We start from the raw sequence: 22,893 nt of genomic DNA, 5'->3' as shown, positions 1-22,893 counted from the left end.
TCAGCCATGCTTATTCTTGATCCCTCTAGTAGGGCAAATATCAGCCTCTTTTTCTTTTCCACTCTGATCATTTTCACTTGCTATTTCCTCTAAATGACATTTCTTTTGTTCCTCTTCAATTAATAGTTACTCTTTATCACCAGCCTCCTGTGGGCCAGCCAAGAGGGAAGCGTTTGCTAGCTCTAATACTAGACCTATCTTTGTCCAAACCATAAAAACCAACGCCTTTGGTGTGGAGTGGATTCTGAAGCATAGTGAGCCTACAGGACAGAGTAGAAGTGCCCCACAGGGTTTCCAAGGAGTAGCTGGTAGATTCAAACTACTGACCTTTTAGTTAGTAGCCAGACACTTAACCACTGCACCACCAGGGCTCCCTCTATCCCTGTCAGACCAAATCCATTGCAAGTGAGTTGATTCCAACTCATAGCAACCTTACAGGACAGAGTAGGAACTGCCCCATATGAGCGGCTGGAGGACTCGAACTGCCGACCTTTTGGTTAGCAGCTACATCTCTTAACTGGCTCTTAACCACGGAGCCACTAGGGCTCCTATATCCCTGTTAAAAAAAAAAAAAAATCCCTGTGGTCACCTGAAATATTTGCTAAAAATCTCATTTCCCAACACCAGGGGGTGTCTGTCTATTCCTCTGTCCCACTCAGAAGGTGAGCGATTAGTGCCAAACCTTTTCCTTACGCTTTTTTCGTTTCATACTAAATCGCGCTCTCAACACCGTCATGGGAGCTTTGGGTTCAGAAAGTGATGTCTTTTTATTGCAGTCTATCTGCTTGTCTCTCGTTCCCTCTGGATTTACATGTTTGTCTTTTTCTTAGTCTATCCATCCTTCGATCTCTGAACCAGCCACGCTCTCGTTTGCTCTCACCCTCCCTTTCCTTCGCTCTCTTCCACCACCTCTCTATCTGGGCTTCCTTGCTTTTCAGCACTATCTTTAGGCCCGCATCTCTGAGCCTCATTTTGTATTTTTTTTCCCGTGTCTTCCTCTTTACGTCTCTCTCCTTGTCTCACCACTTCTGTGTCAGTCTCTCTCCATCTCGCCCACAGTCCTCGCACTAGGAACAAAGTCACGGTGTTTGCGCAGAACAAGCCTTCCATCCCCTGTACCGAACTGCGACAATCCATCGTGTACCTCCGCGCATTCCAACTACAAAGAGTTCCCTGCCCCGACACACAGTCCTCTCTGTTTCAATACTTGAGTGAGGTAGAAGTAGCTGCCCCAACTGCCCCCGCCTCTTCACGCCTCCAGTCGGCAGGTCTCCACCTCCGAGACAGCAGCAGCACCACCCCCTATTCCCCACACCAGAGATCCCTGCGCAGTCCGCCCCTCATCCCGCTCTGCGCTCCGCCCTTCCCGGAAAGTAGATCCGGCCAGGCAGACAAAAGTTTGGGAGAGAAGTTTAGTCCGTGCCGAGTGTGAGAGCGAGGGGGGCGGGGGCCGGGGCCCGGGCCGGGGCCGGGGAGTGGGGCGACCGGGCGAGCCGACGCGTGAACAGATAGACCGGCAGACGGGACAGCCGCGGCCGTAGGCCTTTCCAGCCCCGCTAAACCCCTGATGCGCGGGAGGACGCAGCCCCTCTCGCTGGGGGATGCTGCAGGATTCCTGGCGCCGGGCATCCTGGCCGCCCGCTAAGCCCCTGTGCCCGCCCTGTGTCCCTGGGGAGCCAGAGTCCGGCCGCAGGGGAAGAGAAGCGGCCACTGAAACGCTGCAGGGTGCCGGGCGGGGAGGGGGCTGGAGGCCCCAGACCCGAGGGCATGGAGCGGTTAGGGGAGAAAGCCAGTCGCCTGCTGGAGAAGTTAAGACTCTCGGACTCCGGCAGCGCCAAGTTCGGCCGCAGAAAGGGTGAATCTAGCCGGTCCGGGTCCGATGGGACCCCCGGGCCGAGTAAGGGGCGACAGAGTGGGTTGGGGGGATCTAGGAAATCCGGGCCCCGAGGAGCTACTGGGGGACCTGGGGATGAGCCGTTGGAGCCGACCCGAGAGCAAGGCCCCCTGGACGCTGAGCGGAACCCGCGCGGCTCCTTTGAGGCGCAGCGCTACGAAGGCGCCTTTCCCGGGGGGCCGCCCCCTACCCGGGCCTTGCCTCTACCTCAGTCACTGACCCCCGACTTTCGGCTGGAGACCACGGCCCCGGCCCTGAGCCCCCGCTCCAGCTTCGCCAGTAGCTCGGCCAGCGATGCGAGCAAGCCGTCCAGCCCCCGGGGCAGCCTGCTGCTGGACGGGGCAGGGGCTGGCGGAGCCGGAGGTAGCCGGCCCTGCAGTAATCGTACCAGCGGCATCAGCATGGGCTACGACCAGCGCCATGGGAGCCCTCTGCCCGTCGGGTCGTGCCTGTTTGGCCCGCCCCTGGCTGGGGCACCAGCAGGCTATTCCTCCGGAGGGGTCCCCTCCGCCTACCCGGAGCTGCACGCCGCCCTGGACCTACTGTGCGCTCACCGGTCCGCGGGGTTCGGCTGCCAGGAAAGCCGCCACTCGTATCCCCCGGCACTGGGCAGCCCCGGAGCTCTCGCTGGGGCTGGAGTGGGCGCGCAGGGGCCCTTGGAGAGACGCGGGGCGCAACCTGGACGACACTCGGTGACCGGCTACGGAGACTGCGCCGCGGGCGCCCGCTACCAAGATGAGCTAACAGCGTTGCTGCGCCTGGCGGTGGGCACGGGTGGGCGAGACGCCGGCGCCCGAGGGGAACCCTCGGGGATTGAGCCGTCGGGTCCCGAGGAGCCGCCGGTTCCGTTTGCTCCGGAGGCCGCCCGGGCCCGGATGCGGGAGCAGGAGGCCAGGGAGGACTACTTCGGTGAGTGAGAGAGAAGAGAAATGGTTAGGGATGGGAAGGGACCCTTCCGCATTCGGTTCCCCAGTGCCCCGACGGCCGAAATTGCCGGCCCCCGGGGGTCGAAGGCGGAGACGCGTAGCTAGAAAAGAGGCAAGAAGGGGCAGAGCGTTTTCTCGAACTTCCCACGGGGCTTCAAATGGACCTGGGCTCCTCGTTCCTGCTAAACTCAAACCCCCTGATTATCTCGTGAGTCCTGGTTTCCCAAGCAGTGGAGCCTCGGGTTTTCGCGGTAGGAGGCCTCGTAGGGAGGGGACCCAGTGGGGCAGTGAGAGCATCCCCCATCTTGCTCCCCCCTTCACGGTGGTGCCCCTGTAGGCTCCTGCGTGCGGCGCCCCCACCCGGCCCAGGCTCCACCCGCAGGAATTCGGGGAATGCGCGGGTTGGGGGGCGGGGCGGGCGGGCCGCGTGCTTGCCGGCTCCTGCCCGGGCGCTCCAGGTGCCCCGGGCGGGGCGGACTGTGGCGGCGCTGCGCGGCGTGGGGCTTGGGGCGGGGGGGCGGCGGGGACTTTCTCGCACGCGCGGAGCCGTGGCCGTTGTCGGGGAAATGGAGCTTGGGCAGGAGGATGGAGCGCCCTGGGGCGAGAAATGGGGCCACAAATGTTGCCCCGCCCCCGTCCTGATGGCTCGGTGTGTTCGTGGTTATTTAAGGCAAGGGGACCCGGTAGTGCCAGCTTTTATTTTCCTTATCCTCCGGAAGTCAGGGCAGAAGCCATGACCGCTGGGACACTATTATCTCTGACTGAGTAACGACCCTGTGTAACTGCCAGGAATAACCTGGCCTTGAGTTCTGGCTATAACCTGCTCAGAACTCAGGCTAGAAGTCGCCCCTTTCTTCCTGCTGCTGTTAAGGAAACCTGGTCGCTATCCCGCTTCCCTACTGGGTTATTTTCAACAAGTATTGGTTATATGTCTCAGTGGAGCCCTGGTGGTGCAGTGGTTAAGAGCGCGGCTGCTAACAGAAACGTTGGTAGTTAAATCCACCAGCTGCTTCTTGTCCTATAGAGTCTGCTTTGAGCCTGAATCGACTTGATGGCAACGGGTTTGGATGGGGGATATGGGGTCTTGAATGATCTTTTGACGAAAACACACAGACACCACTGCACTGTATAAAGAAATGCTAATCTGATCGTGGTAGGAAGTAGAGAAGGAATTTGAAAGCACACCCCTAGGGCTGTGGTCTCTTAGTTTTCCAGACAGTCCCTTCCGACCTTTTTTCTCAACCACCCATGTCCCTGCCCTGGACCCCGATGTTCTAGAATTCTATGGCTAAAAATGTGAATGGAGAGAGAATCAACCTGGGAAGATGGAATGGGGGGAAGTTCAGAGGTAACAAGGCTGCAGGTTGGAAGGGCCCTGCCTAGGTCAGTTCCAACCCCCCCCCAAGGGCCCCCACCCCTTTCCCCCACCCCCAACCTTAGGGAGAACGGAAAGCCCAGAACAGATATGCTAAATCACTTTGGTCAAGGGAGACTGAGAGACAAGGGCCCTCTTAGTAATTTACTTTTGAGACCCAGGAGAAGTGGCTTTTAGTGAAAAAAAGTCTCTTTGACTAAACCAAAGAGGAATACAGCAACTCGGAGTGCAGTCAGATGACAAGAAGAACCTAGGTGTGGATGTGCTGGGTTAGGGGAGGTGAGGCGGGCATGCCTGAGCTGTTTCTCCTTGTCTCCTCATAATGTCCAAGGCTTCCCAAAGAGATGGCTGTACAGGGTCCCCTGGCTTGACAGTCCTGTGGCAGATCTCCCCTGGAGAGGCTACATTTTGAACCCAGAGGTGGGGGCCTCTTTTCCCTGGAGGCCAGGTTGTTTCCTCTGACAGAGCGCCTGCAGACCCCTGTGTCTCTAGCCGCCCCCCCCCGCACAGAGCCCTTACAGACCCCTGTGTCTACCCCCAGTCTGACTGTATGTACCCTCCTACTCCTGCCCCTAGTAGGGGCCCTCTTCCTTGGCTACAGCCTTGCCCAGCTGCCAGAGGGTGGGAGCAGGACAGGCCTGGGCCCATCAGTTACTGCAGCTGCTGCACGGGCTCTCGAGCCCCTGGGCAAAGACTGGGATGGGCCTCAACAGGCAGGGAGTGTGGCAGTGTGCCGAGGGGGGAGATGGGGTGGGGTGAGGCGGGCCCGGATCTGCTCCCCAAAGACAGGCCCTAGCCCTCACTCATGGGCCTGGAATTGGGGAGTGGAGGGAGGAAGGAACACACCCAGGAAAGGCGGGTGCCAGAGCCAGGTGTATGTATTTTATGGGGGGGATATCCAGGAAGAGCAGCCCAGCTCTGTGCCCTTGCTATGGTGGAAGGTGTCAGGGAAGCCTTAGGCGTTCTGCCACCCTTCCTCTCCCATCGTCCTCCCTATGCAACCCTCATCCCTAGAGCGCATCCTGCATTCTCAGCCACCTACCCACAGGAGCCAGGCTCATATGGTTCCCTCCTGCACAGGGCCCTTTGCTAAGCCATATCCTTCCTTTCCATCTTTAGATGCTTGGAAGTAGGGAGCAAGAGAAATCAGTATGTAGCTAAATAATAGTTCATTTTACAGATGGGGAAACTGAGGTCCCAGAGAGGCTTTCTGGCCCTAGCCAGCTTTCCCCAGAAGTTTTCTTGAGCCTGCTTGTGGACTGGCATCCAGGCTGGCATCTCTGACCACTTTTCCTACACAGTGCAACAGGGGTCATACTTGGCCTTTTTTCTAACAAAAAAATATAAGCACGTAAAAGGCAGGGACCATATCTTTGACTTTCTCCAATTTCCCACAGTATTAAGCATTGTGCTAGGCACAAAGTAGATGCTCGGAATTATGTTGATCAATCAGTAAAAAAAAAGTATGGATTCTCTGTCTAGCTAAGATCTTGTTGCATGCCATTTCTTGCTGCCTGCTGTTCCCAGAAGTAATCATCCTTCCCCTAGGTGAGGCTGTCTCTGCTGGTCCTCTGGCACACTCCAGAAAGAGAAACCCTGGTTTTATTCTGGACGGGAGCTGGGGAGTGGGGTGCGATGCTGACAACTTTTCCTGTCCCCTCAGGCACATGTATCAAGTGCAACAAAGGCATCTATGGGCAGAGCAATGCCTGCCAGGCCCTGGACAGCCTCTACCACACCCAGTGCTTTGTCTGCTGTTCGTGCGGTAAGTGTAGCCCACCAGGCCTTCTGGACCAGAGCTGAGGCCTCAAGCACCCCTACCCCACACACATGCACACCTATTCACAAGTGCTTAGGGAAGCAGGAGGAGGACTTGTGTCTTTTCCTTGGCTCACTGACGGCAGCTGTTGGGTCCCCACCATACGTGCGGACAACCACAGCTGCCTCACCTACTCCCTCACTTCCCCAGCCTGCGTTCTACCTGGCTTTCCCCTCCCCCCGCAGCAGGTCTGTTTTCTGGAGTCTCCCTCTTTTTCCCCTGCTCCTTTAGTTTATCTTCCTTCTCTTCTGTCTTCCTTTCCTCTGTTCGGTCTCTTTCCTCCCCTCTGGGCTCTCCCTCTTTCTTCTGCCTCCCTGCTTGCCCAGCCTGGACTCCCGCCCGGCCTTCTGGTTCCTCCTTGGTGGGGTTTGGTCTTGGGCAGCCGAGTTGCCTGGGGCGACAGTGAAAGACAGGAATGTGGGAAGGGCGGGGGTGGGCTGGGGGAGTGGGGAGCCGTGGGGGGCGGAGAGGGGGGTTTTCTCTTGGCTGGTCAGAGTTCAGCCACCTCACTAGAGTGCAGGCCACCGGGCCATGCCAAGGTGATGACATCACGCTGCAGGAATGCCCGCTGTTAGCTCAGGAGGCCCGCTTGGGGTGGGGGTGCTCCCAGCGGCCTTAACTCCTCCGCCCCTCCCTCTGCACCCCTCCCCACGGCTTGCCCATTCTGATTCCTTTGCTAAACCTTTAATCTTCTATCTCTGCCTGTCTGACTCCAGCACTCAGCGTTTCTCTTGCTTCTCCAGCCTCTGCTTGGTTCTCTTTAGTCTCATCTCTCTGTCCTTCTGTTTATAGGTCCTATTCTGGATGTGTCTCTCATTCCCTCTCTCTCCTTCCCTGTGTCTCATGTGTTTCTAAGTCAGCTTTTATAAACTGCTGAGCAGAGCTGGAAGTGGAGAGGTGGTGGAGGGTGACAGTGGGGAACTTGCCCGCTACCTGCCCTGCTCTCTGTCCTTCCCCCTCTCTGACAATTTAGACACCCCAGAGCAGCTCCTGGGTGTCTATCACATAAGGGAGTGGTCCTGCCTTACCTGTGTACAGAGGACCTTAGAGACAGAAGGTCTCTCTTAGCTTGGAAAAGCAGCCTGGTACAGCAGGAAAGGGGACTGGCTTCGTTCCCAAACAAAGCACTTTGTCCCCAGCAGTAACTCTAGTATCTCCTGACCTCTGTGGAGCCTATCCCCGGAGGGAGGGAGGGAGACAGGGCTGAGAGGCAGATAGCCAGTGTGAGCAAAGATGGTCCTAGGTTGAAAGGTCCCAGAGGGCAAGGCCTGTGACAGTGCGATTCTCTGTATGCAGATTATGTGGCATCTTGTTCGTAAGCTTCTTTACCATGTGCTCCGGTGCGTGGTTGGCTTTGCTTCCCCAGGTAGCTCCCCATATACTGGGTACTGGAGAGGAAGGCACTCCCTTCGGGGAGGGTCGTGGAAAACTGTTGAGGAGGCAGGGGCTCGAGGAGCAGTGAGCGAGGAGAGAAGTTGGCTGGAATAAGGCCAAAGCAAATTGAACTTGCATCAGATGGGATTCTGTGTGGCAAGATAGGACAGACAGCAGTTAGGAGGAAAAACATTAAAAAGTCCAGATTTAAATACACCATGTGGCATCCGGGAGGGGTGACCCCAGAGTGGGGGAAGCCAGCCCCTCGATAGGCTTGAGCCCTTTCTCTGCTGCTTCTAGGGCGAACTTTGCGCTGCAAGGCCTTCTACAGCGTCAATGGCTCTGTGTACTGTGAGGAAGATTATCTGGTGAGTGAGGGGTCCCTCAGGCTCCTACACTGGAAATGACTTCTTGGTGACATACCAGGGGTCCACCCATCAGGGCATTCACAGCTTGGTAACGTCCTCCCTTTGTCTTTTCCGTCTCCCAGTTTTCAGGGTTTCAGGAGGCAGCTGAGAAGTGCTGTGTCTGTGGTCACTTGATTTTGGAGAAGGTGAGGAAAGTGACTTTACCTGGACTGTGTGAGGCTGAGGGCCAAGGGTGGGAGTCAGGGCTAAATGGTCACTGAGAGAAGGTGGGGGGCCGAAACCTATCACCAGATGAATCACTTTCATCCCGTTCCTCCCCAGAGCAGCTGTTGACAGTGGTTTCCTTTTGCCTGTGGAATCAAATCTGGGCTCCTAATCCTGCCATCCCAAACTTCCATGACCTGGCTCCTCCCTAATTCTGCAGGCACAGTCATGCCCTCCAGTCTGAGCTAGGAGTGAGGGGTCTTCTGCTCTTGGCTGGAACTCCGTTGGAATTCAGTTTTCTTTTCTGTAAAAAGGAGGGATTAGATTAGATCAGTGGTTCTTAACCCTGAAAGCCTGCAGATCACCTGGGAAGAACTAAAAAAATGCCAGTGCCTGGGTCGCCTCATCAGAGATTGTGATTGACTAGGCCAGGGGGTGGGGGGCATGCAGACACTGATGTTTTCTAAAAGCTTCCCAAGCGATTCTAATGTCCAGCCTGGGTTGAGAAGCACTGGGCTTGGATGCTCTCAAAGACCTTTTTCAGAGTGTCTGCCTCCATTTTAAGATTCCTGATCCCCTCAAACTACATAACGTTGTTTTGGGAGGATGGCAGGGACCAGATGAGGTTGGTGGTAGCAGCAGGGAACATAACAGGCAGCTGGAGAGCCGGGCCTGGGGGCGAGAGACTGATTCTCTTCCTGTCCCCCGAGCCAGATCCTGCAGGCAATGGGGAAGTCCTATCATCCAGGCTGCTTCCGATGCATCGTTTGCAACAAGTGCCTGGATGGCATCCCCTTCACAGTGGACTTCTCCAACCAGGTGTACTGTGTCACCGACTACCACAAGTGAGTCCATCCCTTGGGGTGCAGTGTGGGGCTGGGCCCAGGGAGTCCTCGGTCTCAGCTCACCTCTTCCCTTTCTTTTTCAGAAATTATGCCCCCAAGTGTGCAGCCTGCGGCCAGCCCATCCTCCCCTCCGAGGTCAGTATGTCTGGGTTCTCCTGCAGGGCAGCCAGCACTGCTGCCTCTGGGGAGGGGACAGGGACATGCCGCTTGGCTTTCTGCGGGAAGCGGTGGTGCTGAGGAATGCACTCTGGGAAGATTCCCGTGTGACTCTGCCCTCGGGTCACCACTCTGACCCTAACATCCGGGCCTGGACATGTCTGACAGCTTCACTGGGCTCAGGCTCCATCTCTTCTATCCTAGTCCAGAGGAGGAAACTTACTTTGAGGTCAGGGTCACCAGATCCCAGATGTAAGGGCTAGAAAAAGGTGGGACGAATCCTCAGGGCTGGTGGGGTGGGGTCAGAAATGATCTAAACTGTGTGTGCAACGGGGTACCCAGGGAGAGAAGCCACATGCCAACGAGGAACCAGAACCTATTGTAGCTCCTCGCCCCCAGCTTAGCCTGCTTTATTGTGCTGCCTGCCCCTCTCCATTCCCTCGGCTTGCCCCACAGCTGGGAGTGGTAGGTAAGGCCAGGCCCCTGTACAGGGAAATCAGGTGCCAGGTGGGGGCATGCCCTGCTAGAGCTGCGCCAGGGAGGGAAGGGGAAAGTTGTTTTTGAAGGCCATCTCAAAGCTATCAGTGGTTGCAGAGAGGCTGTGTGATCTTCCCACTGGGGAGGAGTGGGGCCTATATAAGGGGTTGTTATGCTGCTCACATCCCCATGGGGGTCTGTCTGTTTCAGGGCTGTGAGGACATCCTGAGGGTGATATCCATGGACAGAGATTACCATTTTGAGTGCTACCACTGTGAGGTGAGCATTAGGGGCCAGGGCTGCTAGAGGAGAATTGGAATAGGGGTTGTTGTTATTAGGTGCCATCAAATCAGTTCCGACTCACAGCAGCCCTGTATACAACATAACGAAACACTGTCCGGCTCTGCACCATCCTCACAATCCTTGTTATGTTTGAGCCCATTGTTGCAGCCACTGTGTCAATTCATCTTTTTCACTGACCCTCTACTTTAATCAAGCATGATGTCCTTCTCCAGTTACTGGTCCCTCCTGACAACATGTCCAAAGTACGTAAGACAGTCTCACCATCCTTGCTTCTAAGGAGCATTTTGGCTCTACTTCTTCCATGACAGATGTGTTCGTTCTTTTGGCAGTCCGTGGTATATTCAATACTCTTTGCCAACACCATAATTCAAAGGTGTCAATTCTTCTTTGGTCTTTTTTATTCCTTGTCCAGGTTTCATGTGCATATAAAGTGATGGAAAATACTATGGCTTGGGTCAGGCGCACCTTAGTCCTCAAGGTGATGTCTTTGCTTTTTTTTTTTTTAACACTTATAAAGAGTTCTTTTGCAGAAGATTTGTCTGATGCAACACATTGTTTGATTTTTTGACTGCCGCTTACATGGGTGTTGATTGTTGGGTCCAAGTGAAATCATTAAAAGTGTGCACGCATTAGGGTTGACAACTTCAGCCTTTTCTTTGCTTATCACGATGTTGCTTTATTGGTCCAGTTGTGAAGATTTTTGTTTTATGTTGTGGTGTAATCCATACTGTAGGCGGTGTTCTTTGATTTTCATCAATAAGTTCTTCAAGTCCTCTTCATTTTCATTAAGCAAGGTTGTGTCATCTGTATATCGCACGTTGTTAATGAGTCTTTCTCCAGTCCTGATACCGAGGTCTTCATATAGTCCAGCTTCTTGGATTATTTGCTCAGCACACAGATTGAATACAACCCTGGCACACACACACTTTTACTGATTTTAAACCAATGAAATTGGGGAGGGGAAAGGGAAAAGTTGAGTCCTAGAATAGCCATGGGAGAGGTGTAAGGCATGAAAAATCAGGAAGGGTTCAGACGTCGCCAATCCCTTTCTCGTCCTCCAGCCACTGTTCTGGTTCTAGTTGTTTAGTCCTTTCTGAATTTAGCTTCCCCAGAGTCAAGACTCCTTAAGGCTGGGGACTCCTGGTAACTGCTGGAAATGGTGTCTGGCTCATTATTGCTGCTGCAGCAGCGACACCTGGTGTTCAGCTGAGGTATTTTCTCAGGTTTCTCCTGGAGTCCATCCCTTCTACCACACACTCCACAGACTTTCTTCCAGCAATTAGGAATCTGGCGTTGAGCAGGGCAGACTCCCAGGATGTCCTCCGTGTCCAGGGTGCCTGGGCTGGGGTGAACTAGGTGTTCTCCTTCCCTAGGATTGCCGGATGCAGCTGAGTGACGAGGAAGGCTGCTGCTGCTTCCCTCTGGATGGGCACTTGCTCTGCCACGGCTGTCACATGCAGCGGCTCAGCGCCCGGCAGCCCCCTACCAACCATATCTGAACTGCAGCCACCGCCGCTGCCATTTCTACCATTGACAGACTCCTCTGGCCAGTGGACCCCGCAGGCGAGCCGAGGCAAGGAATGCAGTCTGCCGGCCTGGGAGAAGAGTCCTCTGGGAGGGCCCTAGGGTCAGAGACCCAAAGATTATGACATTCCAAATGGATTGTGGAGACAGAGCCTTCCCATTGCCGGTGGGGATGACTGGCCTTCTCCCCAGATGTGCAGCCTGTGCTGTAGCTTACCCTTAGGCACACACAGGCGAGGAGTTCCAGTACTTTCTGAAGGTCTCATTCTAATCTATGTTTCTAGTATGTGTTTGTGTATAAGTCAGTGTTCTGGCTCTGAATTACAAGAAAGGAGAGAGGACATCATGGGAGCTCCTCCTTTGTACTCCCCACGTAGTGTCAGATACAGGATCAGCTGGGTTTCTGCATCTTATCTCTGCATCTGGATGAAGAGATGGAAACTCTGGACCTTTTTAATGAGTAACTTGTTGGCCTTGTTCTAAGGAGTAGGGGAGCTCCTCACCTCTCTGTGGGAATGGGAACCAGACCTGGGTGGGTCTGCTGCGTGTATTGCCTGTTTCTCAGGGACTTACATGGGCCTGGGGGAGGCGAGGTGGGTGCCTATACTTGGTTCCTCTTCTCTTCAGCTGGGGGAGGTAATAAGTGGGCCTCTGTGGGTGTGCAGCTTGCTGGGTGGGACATCCAGGGAGCTTCAGGCTAGCCATACTCTTGTGCACATGCCTGAGCCCTGCAGCCCAGTATATATGCACATGGTACATTCACTCTCACACACATGCACACTCACACACACTCACGCTCCTTCTGAGGTCACTGTCACACTTGGTTCCCTGGCTGGGCTCACCCCTCCAGACCTCCCACCTCTCAGAAGGGCCCCAGGATTCTATCTATCGCAGCCCCAAACCTCTGGGGTTCTGGGGAGCCAGAGGGAGCAAACCACTTTGATTTAATTCTAGTCAGTTTGGTTCACACTAGTCCACCTAAAGCTAGATCTCTTAAAACCAGTTCACTGAAAACGTGTTTGCTTAATGCTGAGTTCACTTAGTGACCGGTTTGCCAGCAGCTCTGTCCCCTTTTGGGTGTTTTTATATCCATTTAGGTGTCCTGTTCTTCTGTCATGCTTTGGGTATTTCAAGGTTTTGTATCTATTCTGAGTTATTATAAATTTATCAAATTTGCAGCACCTTGTAAATGATGAGATTGCTTCTTACCTGTATATATGTCTTTTTTCTGTTATCTACTTTTCAAATACTTTTTTTAAAAAAAGCTTAAAGTTTCTAGCAATAAATATAATTGGAACAGACATTTTGTGTTATCATTTTGTTTCTTAATTCAATATACCTTTACAGCCTTGGGAAATGCAATGAAGCTCAATATAGTTTTGATGCTTCAGCCTAATTTCCACGTTCCTGCTATTAAAATGCCACAATATTCTAAACAAGCAAATAGGCATGTAGCATATTCAGTTGACTAAACAATTAAAGGTTATGCAGACAACAATAAAAAGTAAAAAGGTGAATCTGCTAAGTCCTTTGAAATGCTGCAGATTTGATAAATATTTATAATTGGCTCAAGGCAAATTGGTTTTAGGCAAATTTATCCAGTAATCTCTGATCCTTAGTCTTCATTCTCTGCCACTTAGAGTTTCCTACCAGGAATGATGAGGACAGAAATTGTACATTTGGGGTTCAGTCTAAGATGACTTGGCCAGCCAACCTAGGGATTGCATAGAAGAGCTCTCTGAGTGAGAGTAAATATGGAGGCCCTGAGTTCAGAGCCTTACAGCTGAGTGCCAGAGGGGGGAAATGTGCTTTTTTTGGAGAGATGTTCTGAAACTGGATTACTTGCTGTACAGCTGGGATTGCTTCTTCTGAGTTATTGTTATTAAATACATGAATACAAAGCGTCTGTGACTGGGACCTCCTCTCTCCAGGCTGCTCTTGCCCAGGCAGCCCAGAGGAAATCAGCAGCTTTATATCCAAACCGTCACTTTCATCTTTTTACTCTTGGACATCTTGTCCACTGTGTCACTCTGCTCCTTTGTTTCTTACTCTGATCTTGGCCTTCCATCTGTTCCTGACCTGACTGGCTCATTCCTTTCTAGGTGTCTGCTGATCTCTTCCACCCCTGGGGCTCCCCAAGACTCTGTTGTTGCCACTGGGGCTACTCTCTCTCTTCCTTCTGAGGAAAAACAAGTGATAACATCTGACAAGGACGGGCCCAGGGAAGGGCAGGCTGTGGCAGAAGAGCCTCCTAGCCACCCCACGTCACCACTGGCAGGCTCCCAAGTGTACTCTCAATCTCAAGAGCGTCCCTTCTTCCTGTTTGCTAGGAGATTGCTCATCCTTAATAGTTCTAGCTTAACATTTACAGTTGATGGCAAAAGATTTATGGGATGCTGCTAAGGATACAGCAGAAGGTAGACCTTGTTGGCCAACTTGCCACCTGATTTTCATTAACAAGTGATAGCCATGAAATGGGGAAAAGGGAAGAATGGAAGAATTATGGGATCCATTTTGGGTCTCTTTAGAAGACAGTCTCAGGACAGGGGTCAGACTTTAGGAGCAGACTTCAGCTATTTGCTCTCGCCAGCCCCATGCCCTGCAGGCTCTATATGTAGTTTATCAAGAACAAGACTGGTGATGGTTCTCTCTCTACCTTACTCCTTGGAGACTTGGCTGTCTCACCACCACCACCTGGAGCTCTCAAGCCCTCAGGGAAATGGGTAAGATTCCATTTACATTCAGACTGAAACTGCCCTAGGTCAAGGAGAGAGAGAGAAAGAGAGCTATTTTCAGGCACATAAAGCCAGTTGGATGAAGTCCTTGAAATTATATCTATAAAGAAGGGTATGAAAAGAGGGAAGAGAGACCGATAGGACTGAGATAAAAGAATTGGAAGAAAAAAAAAAAAAGGTGAGCTAAGAGGTTTTTGTTTTCTACAAACACTCATATCCCAGAGCTGGCCTAGGGTCATTCAGACCCCTTATGGTGAGGCTCCATGGCAAGGGTCTTACCAACCCCACTCAGCCCTAGTTGTCTGACTTTGGAAATACTGAGCAAATTGTTTCTAGGACATACAGGTTAAAGCAGTCTAACTGTAGGAGAGTCACTGGAGGCAAATCCTGCCCACTGTGGGTGTTACTCTACCTAAGCTTGACCTTCCTTGGAAAGGACAGTGCTGACTCATGTGATGGGAGCCCAGTGCCATCCAAGCAGGGAGGGATGATGCGTCACAAATACCTACAAAAAGGTGCTAGTTACGCTTGTATCCTAGAAGGTTAGAGCCAAGCTGGGAGCAATCTTAGCAATTACTTAACCGAGTCACCTCATTTTACTGAATGAAGAAACGGAAGCTCAGAGTGATGAAGTGTCACACAGCTGGATACTAGAAATTTAAAACAAAATGACTTCCAGCTTTCTAAGATTAGTAAGTTATTCCCCCACACCCCCCACCGCCACCCCATCACAGGAACCCCAGAGCAATACTGTGAAGGTTTACTTGTCGGCATGAAGAAGGTAAGCATTTCACTATGACAGACAGGGAAAGTTTTAGAGGGAAAGCTAGGGAACACAAGAGACAAGAATGAAAACTTTTGGTTCATACAAGTGTTTTTTTTTTTTAGATAATAAGAATTGGCAGAGGCCAAAGTACCTTTAAAAGCACATTAGCAGAAGCAAAAGAATGGTACTGCAGTAGAGTCCCTGCCCTTGAGGAGGTCGCAGTCTAGCCAGGGAGACAAATAGACACATCAAATGCCTTGAGAAGATTACAAGCAACATGTCAGCGATTGCACAGTAATTGAGCGTTAGAACCAAAGACCTAATGCCACAGGGTACAGAGCAATGACACAGGTGAGACAGTTGGCTTCGATTGAGGGTCACAAGTGGTGGCTCACAGATTAAATCCTGCGCCCAGATGCATTGGATTTGGTCCACTGGGAGTTAGTATTTGTGATATTAATTAGAAACTCCAGTTGAGGAGAGAAAGATCTTGACCAAAAAACACCAGCTAATAAATGTAGACAGAATGATAGAATTGGAAAACAGCATTTTGTGAACTTGAATAAAATTGATTCAGGCAAAGATTACTAATTGGCCTTAAAACCATAGGTGAAATGGCTGATGAAGATTTGGACAGTCATATAGTGCTAACTGGAGCCCTGGTGGGCAATGGTTAAGAGCTACGGCTGCTAACCAAAAAGTCAGCAGTTTGAATTCACCAGCCGTTCCTTGGAAACCCTATGGGGCAGTTTTACTCTGTCCTGTAGGGTCACTATGAGTCGGGAATAGACTCGACAGCAATGAGCTTTTTTTTTTTTTTTATAGTGCCACATAATACCTTACCGTTGCTTCTTGAGGCCAGAAATGTAACTGTATGTTGGAGGGGTCCCCACCTATATCCTGGAATCACTTATGGTGGATCATTTCTGGTGCGACGCAAGTACATAACCCAACCTAGTATATGTATGCCCCCTGCCGCCCAAAAGAAGTCTATCCCCGGTATTTCCAGTTTACAGGAAATACTAGGGATAGAGGAACAAACTAAATGACACTAGGAGGAAGCAACCAGACAAATCTAGGCGGTGAGGCTTTCTGCAGGCAACTGGCCAGGTCCCTTCAGCAAGTGAGTATGATTTAAAAAAGAATAAAAAAGTCAAAACTGTTAAAGAGGAACATAAGGGACATAATAACTAAAAACAAAGCATAGTCCTGGCTTCCTTATTGGTTTGGATAAATTGCTGTAAAGAAATTTGGGAGTAAAGTGGAACAAATTGGATATGCTTGAATATGAGAGGATCAGATGAGATGACAGTTACTAAGAAGGAAAGCTTAAGCTCATTAACTTATAAAAAAAAAAGGTAACAAAACCATGTATACAGGGTGATCACATTTTAAATATACATATATTCATGGAAAAAAAAGATCTGAATATGCATTTAAGGTGTTCCAGTGGTGATCTTTGAGTGGTGAGAATATGCTTTGTGGTTGTTGGCCAACATTTTCTGTTTTTATACAATGTATGTGTACTACCTCCATGATAATAAAAAGCTATTAGAAATAAAGTTACTGATTGCCAACACTTACGGTTCAGGAGATTTCACATAAAAATCTGGATATTGTATGCAAAGACCTGAGTTTCTACAGTTTTTTGAATAATCAGATCTGCCACCCAGGGTTTCCTTCGCTGCATGGCAGTGATAGGTTGGAACTGAATGGTGGCTGCCCCGTTATTCCCTGCATTCCCTCCTGAGTTGGTCAGAGTTGCCTGTGCCCTTCACACATCGCTTACCTACCTGGCCCTTGCCTGAATTTTGGTCAGAAAACCCTGATTTGGATGATCCTGATGGGCTCCCCCTACCCCATAGAGCTTTCCATTACTAATCGTTTGAAGGAGCCCATAAATTAGTTTTTGAAATGCTGCTCAAGAACAGCAACCATTCCAGAATTGTCTGTGCCTGAGATTGGAAGGCAGCCTTCACTTCAGGGAAACTCAAATGTGATACTTAATCTATTTAGCTACTGTGGTTGCATAATGTAAATTAGTTTAGCAAAACTTCTCTTCAGTAAATGCAATACAGAAAGTATACTAAATTGCTAACTTCCTCAAGGTTTTGCTTTTTTTTTTTTTTGCCATAACACCTTAATCATAGGAGGCGTTTGAAAATTCACAACGTGTGTTCATCCCAAGCATGAAACTCCACATACCTTTTGGTGGGTCTCTTTCTCACTGGTTCTGATAAAATTTTTAAATGAGAAAATCTCTTTCATATACAACTCAGTATAAGACAGTGTCGCCATCAGTTTAAAATCCAGGGAGTACTTTTATCAGCCTGGCACGTTTTCACATTACAGCAGCGTGCTCGGTCGTTACAAGAACTGCACGCAGTGTGCTTCCTGTCTAGCTTTCCAGAATGGTGCTAGGCTTCCTCTTCTGAATCAATTTCCTTTACTGTCTCCTATTCCTTTGGTAAAAATCGTTTCAATCTGTTCCGTTTTTGAGCCACATTTCACAGCTTTTCTTCGAGATCCAAAATTTCCCATCAGGCCTTGTGTATCTACTAGTTCCCAATAACGTCTCAAAGTGAAACCAGGCTTCTTCCAGTTCGCAGGTGGCTGGCCAGTTGTTGCAGCACCGTTTGTTGAAAAGACTTGTCTTTTCTCCACTCATCCCAGTTTGTATAACAAACGTTGCTGTGGACAGGCAACCTCGAAGCCACAAGGGGCTGGGTTTGAATTCCCCTTCAATTGCAAAAAATGGCACATTATGCACATTTGTTCCCGAAATTTTCATTTGATGTCACAGGTTGATTGTACATTTTCTTCACCGACTTGTTTTTTTTTAAAATCATGTACTTACAATGGGCATGAAATCATCGAGCTTAATTATCCATAGCTGTGGGTCTGAGTACCTTCATTTGCCAGTGAACACCCGGAAGAATAATTCTAAAACTTATGGACTGCCTGTAAGAATGTTTATTCCTAAAACTAGTTTCTGGGTCCATAAACCCAAAAAGTCCATAAGACCATAATATATTCCTGCTACTTGCCTTCAATACTTTGGTAGTGGTTTGATTTTTTTTTTCAAAATTTTCTAAACAATTGCTCCGTGAATTGAAATTCATTGCCAAGTTCCAATGGCTATTTTAGTGGCCTAGCTTTGAAACTGGTAATTTAAACCCAAATTTTCAGCGTGAGCACATGCTCTACGCAAAGATTTCGATTAGTATTACAAGTAAAATACTAAATACTCGCCTGGAATCTCTCAGGAGCACTTTTTTTTCCTAGCTACAGTGTGGGAGGCAGAGTCCCTGCAATGTTCTTGGCAGACTTCTATTCTCTGTAACTAAACAATCCAGCAAAAGAATGTCTAAGTCTGAAAGGACAAGTAGATTTTTCTCAGACTCCCGTTTACATTTATCATCAAGTTCAAAACATATATGTGACCACTTAACAACCATAAGGGTGGCTATAATGAAAAAATAGAAAATAAGCATTGGCAAAGATATGGAGAAATTGGAACCCTCGTCCGTGGCTGCTGGGAGTGTTAAATGGTGTAGCCACGATGAAACATGGCTTGAAGCTGTGAAGCAGTTTCTTGAAAAATTAAACACAGAATTATCATATGACCCATGATCATATATATTCCTAGGTATATACTCCCAAAGAATTGAAGACCAGTTTTTATTTGAAACTGAAGGAATTGCTGAACTTAGAGTAACTATTATGTCCACAAAAACTTGTACACAATCATTTGTAGCAGCATTAGTCAAAATAGCCAAAAGGCAGAAGCAACTCAAATGTCCATCAGTGGATGAACGGATGAACAAATTTTACCACTACAATTTATACAATGGAATACTATGCAGCCATAAAAAGGAATGAAGTGGATGCCCTTTATCACCGCTCTTATTCAACATTGTGCTAGAGGTCCTAGCCAGAGCAATTAAGCTAGACAAAGAAATAAAGGGCATCTGGATTGGCAAGGAGGAAGTAAAGCTATCACTATTTGCAGATGACATGATCTTATACACAGAAAACCCTAAGGAATCCTCCAGAAAACTACTGAAACTAATAGAAGAGTTTGGCAGAGTCTCAGGTTATAAGATAAACATACAAAAATCACTTGGATTCCTCCACATCAACAAAAAGAACATCGAAGAGGAAATAACCAAATCAATACCATTCACAGTAGCCCCCAAGAAGATAAAATACTTAGGAATAAATCTTACCAAAGATGTAAAAGACCTATACAAAGAAAACTACAAAGCTCTACTGCAAGAAACTAAAAAGGACCTACATAAGTGGAAAAACATACCTTGCTCATGGATAGGAAGACTTAATATAGTAAAAATGTCCATTCTACCAAAAGCCATCTATACATACAATGCACTTCCGATCCAAATTCCAATGACGTTTTTTAACGTGATGGAGAAACAAATCACCAACTTCATATGGAAGGGAAAGAAGCCTCAAATAAGTAAAGCATTACTGAAAAAGAAGAAAGTGGGAGGCCTCGCTCTACCTGATTTTAGAACCTGTTATACAGCCACAGTAGTCAAAACAGCCTAGTACTGGTACAACAACAGGCACATAGACCAATGGAACAGAATTGAGAACCCAGATATAAATCCATCCACATATGAGCAGCTGATATTTGACAAAGGCCCAGTGTCAGTTAATTGGGGAAAAGATAGTCTTTTTAACAAATGGTGCTGGCGTAACTGGATATCCATTTGCAAAAAAATGAAATAGGACCCATACCTCACGCCATGCACAAAAACTAACTCCAAGTGGATCAAAGACCTAAACATAAAGACTAAAACGATAAAGATCATGGAAGAAAAAATAGGGACAACGTTAGGAGCCCTAATACAAGGCATAAACAGAATACAAAACATTACCAAAAATGACGAAGAGAAACCCGATAACTGGGAGCTCCTAAAAATCAAACACCTATACTCATCTAAAGACTTCACCAAAAGAGTAAAAAGACCACCTACAGATTGGGAAAAAATTTTCAGCTATGACATCTCTGACCAGCGCCTGATCTCTAAAATCTATATGATTCTGTTAAAGCTCAACCACGAAAAGACAAACAACCCAATCAAAAAGTGGGCAAAGGATATGAACACGCACTTCACTAAAGAAGATATTCAGGCAGCTAACAGATACATGAGAAAATGCTCTCGATCATTAGCTATTAGAGAAATGCAAATTAAAACTACAATGAGATTCCATCTCACTCCAACAAGGCTGGCATTACTTCAAAAAACACAAAATAATAAATGTTGGAGAGGCTGCGCAGAGATTGGAATTCTTATACACTGCTGGTGGGAATGTAAAATGGTACAACCACTTTGGAAATCTATCTGGCGTTATCTTAAACAGTTAGAAATAGAACTACCATACAACCCAGAAATCCCACTCCTCGGAATATACCCTAGAGATACAAGAGCCTTCACACAAACAGTTATATGCACACCCATGTTTATTGCAGCTCTGTTTATAATAGCAAAAAGCTGGAAGCAATCAAGGTGTCCATCAGCGGATGAATGGTTAAATAAATTGTGGTATATTCACACAATGGAATACTACGCATCGATAAAGAACAGTGAGGAATCTGTGAAACATTTCATAACATGGAGGAACCTGGAAGGCATTATGCTGAGTGAAATTAGAGGCAAAAGGACAAATATTGTATAAGACCGCTATTACAAGATCTTGAGAAATTGTATAAACTGGGAAGAACACATACTTTTATGGTTACGGGGTGGGGAGGGAGGGAGGGTGGGAGAGGGTTATTTATTGATTAGTTAGTAGATAAGAACTACTTTAGGTGAAGGGAAGGACAATACTCAATACACGGAAGGTCAGCTCAACTGGACTGGACCAAAAGCAAAGAAGTTTCCAGGATAAACTGAATGCTTCAAAGGTCAGCGGAGCAAGGGCGGGGGTTAGGGGACTATGGCTTAAGGGGACTTCTAAGTCAATTGGCAAAATAATACTATTATGAAAACATTCTGCATCCCACTTTGAAATGTGGCGTCTGGGGTCTTAAATGCTAACAAGCAGCCATCTAAGATGCATCAGTTGGTCTCAACCCACCTGGATCAGAGGAGAATGAAGAACACCAAGGTCACACGATAACTATGAGCCCAAGAGACAGAAAGGGCCACATGAACCAGAGACTTACATCATCCTGAGACTGGAAGAACTAGATGGTGCCCGGCCACAACCGATGACTGCCCTGACAGGGAGCACGACAGAGAACCCCTGAGGGAGCAGGAGATCAGTGGGATGCAGACCCCAAATTCTCATAAAAAGACCAGACTTAATGGTCTGAGACTAGAGGAATCCCGGCAGTCATGGTCCCCAAACCTTCTGTTGGCCCAGGACAGGAACCATTCCCGAAGACAACTCATCGGACATGGAAGGGACTGGACAATGGGTTGGAGAGAGATGCTGACGGAGTGCGCTACTTGTATCGGGTGGACACTTGAGACTGTGTTGGCATCTCCCGTCTGGAGGGGAGATGGGAGGGTAGAGAGGGTTAGAAACTGGCAAAATGGTCAAGAAAGGAGAGACTGGAAGGAGGGAGCAGGCTGACTCATTCCGGGGAGAGTAAGTGGGAGTATGGAGTAAGGTGTATAAAAGCTTATATGTGACAGACTGACTTGATTTGTAAACTTTCACTTAAACACAATAAAAATTATTTTAAAAAATACATTAATATTTTTAGAAGACTTGATCAAGAGCGATGTCTTTAAGAAGTTAAAACTAGATGGAGGGTTGTAGCTAGGCCTAACCTTATCTTCCCTATCCCACCCCTCAGAAGCCTAGGTCAGGAATACTTAAACATGTTCTTGACTTTATCTTAAAGAGCATTTAATGAGTGATTGTATTTTGCAGATGGAAGAGCAGAAGGTGAGATGAACAGCACTGATGAAGAGACAGGTCTATAAAGGCCAAGCATTCCACAGAGCAAATAAATCTATGTATGGCGTTAGCACTCTGGGGGGGCTTCAAAAATTCATTCTCTCAACAAGTAAGTGATTCTCTATGCCAAGCAATGAGATAGATACCTTGGGGTCATGGAGGAAGCACCTCCTTAAATGCAAACCCAAACAAGTCTTTATAAAGGATTTCCTACTTCTCAGCAATAAGAAATGAACTAAAAAAATTATTGATACGGCAATGACATGGATGAATCTCAAAATAATTATGCTGAGCAAAAGAAGCCACACACAAAAAAAGAGTTTATCTGTATTTGACTCCATTTATATAATAATATTCTAGGAAGTGCATAGTCCATAGCAATGGAAAGAAGATCTGTGGTTGACTGGGGCAAAGAGGGATGGGAGAGAGGGATTACAAAGAGGCATGATGCAATTTTTAGGGTGAAGCATATGTTATTCACTCTCTTGATTGTGGCCGTGGTTTCATGGATGTATACCTATGTCAAAACTTATCAAATTGTACACTTTAAATATTGTATGCCAATTAAATCTCTATAAGGCTGTTTTTTTTAAAAATCAGGAAAATGTGAGAGACAGAGAGAGAAGAGGATAAAGAGAGAGAAAAGAGGGGAGAGGAGAGAATGAATCCAGTGCTTCTCTTGCAATTCTTTCTTGTTCAAGGACACCAGATGGTGTCTGATTGTAAGATCCTTTTTACAGTATTTTGCTGCGTTTTTAACTGTCAGTATGGCCTATAGCTCAACTTTCTAGCCATATGTAGCATCGGCCTCTAAAATCCTTCACTTCAGCTGATCCAGACCCCCAGAATGCAGCTTATATCTCATTTGCTGGGGCGTTTCTACCATTCTAAATGATCTAAAATTTCTCTTTCCTTTCAGAACAGTTAAGATTAAGATTTATAAAATCTTCTTACCCATTCCTGCAGAAAGAATTCTTTACCTTCTTCAAGTTTCTCTAGTATTTATAATCTAAAGTGCTCTTTGACACCTATTTGCTGCTGTGTATTATTTTCTTCTCATGTACTTATGTCTTATATTCTCAACTAGATTATCCACTTCTTCAGGGCAGAGACTGGGTCATATTTATCTTTGTGTCTCTCCAAGGCACTTAATCAGTGCTTAATAAGTGTCAATTACTTTCTCAGCCATTA

The 22,893-nt window shown here is 48.2% G+C and overlaps 1 protein-coding gene across 2 annotated transcripts; it reads left to right on the top strand.

The window, feature by feature from the left end:
• The first annotated feature begins 1,506 nt into the window (after positions 1 to 1,506).
• On the top strand, positions 1,507 to 22,828 carry AJUBA (ajuba LIM protein). 2 transcript variants are annotated; one of them, XM_010600506.3, is made up of 8 exons: positions 1,507 to 2,803; positions 5,859 to 5,960; positions 7,689 to 7,756; positions 7,879 to 7,941; positions 8,675 to 8,805; positions 8,889 to 8,940; positions 9,649 to 9,717; positions 21,676 to 22,828. In XM_010600506.3, exons 1-8 carry the CDS (start codon positions 1,768 to 1,770, stop codon positions 21,697 to 21,699), a joined length of 1,545 nt encoding a protein of 514 aa, XP_010598808.1. In that variant the 5' UTR covers positions 1,507 to 1,767; the 3' UTR covers positions 21,700 to 22,828. The 2 variants fall into 2 exon arrangements, with proteins under 2 accessions (XP_010598808.1, XP_003420990.1); XM_003420942.3 differs by lacking the exon at positions 21,676 to 22,828 and adding an exon at positions 11,115 to 16,345.
• Positions 22,829 to 22,893: the final 65 nt, after the last annotated feature.

The sequence above is a fragment of the Loxodonta africana genome, chromosome 10 (genome assembly GCF_030014295.1).
Source record: "Loxodonta africana isolate mLoxAfr1 chromosome 10, mLoxAfr1.hap2, whole genome shotgun sequence".
Taxonomy (NCBI): domain Eukaryota; kingdom Metazoa; phylum Chordata; class Mammalia; order Proboscidea; family Elephantidae; genus Loxodonta; species Loxodonta africana.
Note: the sequence above shows the minus strand (reverse complement) of the source record. Positions and strands in the feature narration are given on the sequence as shown.

Coding starts and splice junctions, on each gene's coding strand:
- AJUBA (XM_003420942.3), top strand. CDS start 1,768: ATGGAGCGGTTAGGGGAGAAAGCCAGTCGCCTGCTGGAGAAGTTAAGA. Junction 8,806..8,888: donor TGTGTCACCGACTACCACAA/GTGAGTCCATCC, acceptor TTTCTTTTTCAG/AAATTATGCCCCCAAGTGTG. Junction 8,941..9,648: donor AGCCCATCCTCCCCTCCGAG/GTCAGTATGTCT, acceptor TGTCTGTTTCAG/GGCTGTGAGGACATCCTGAG.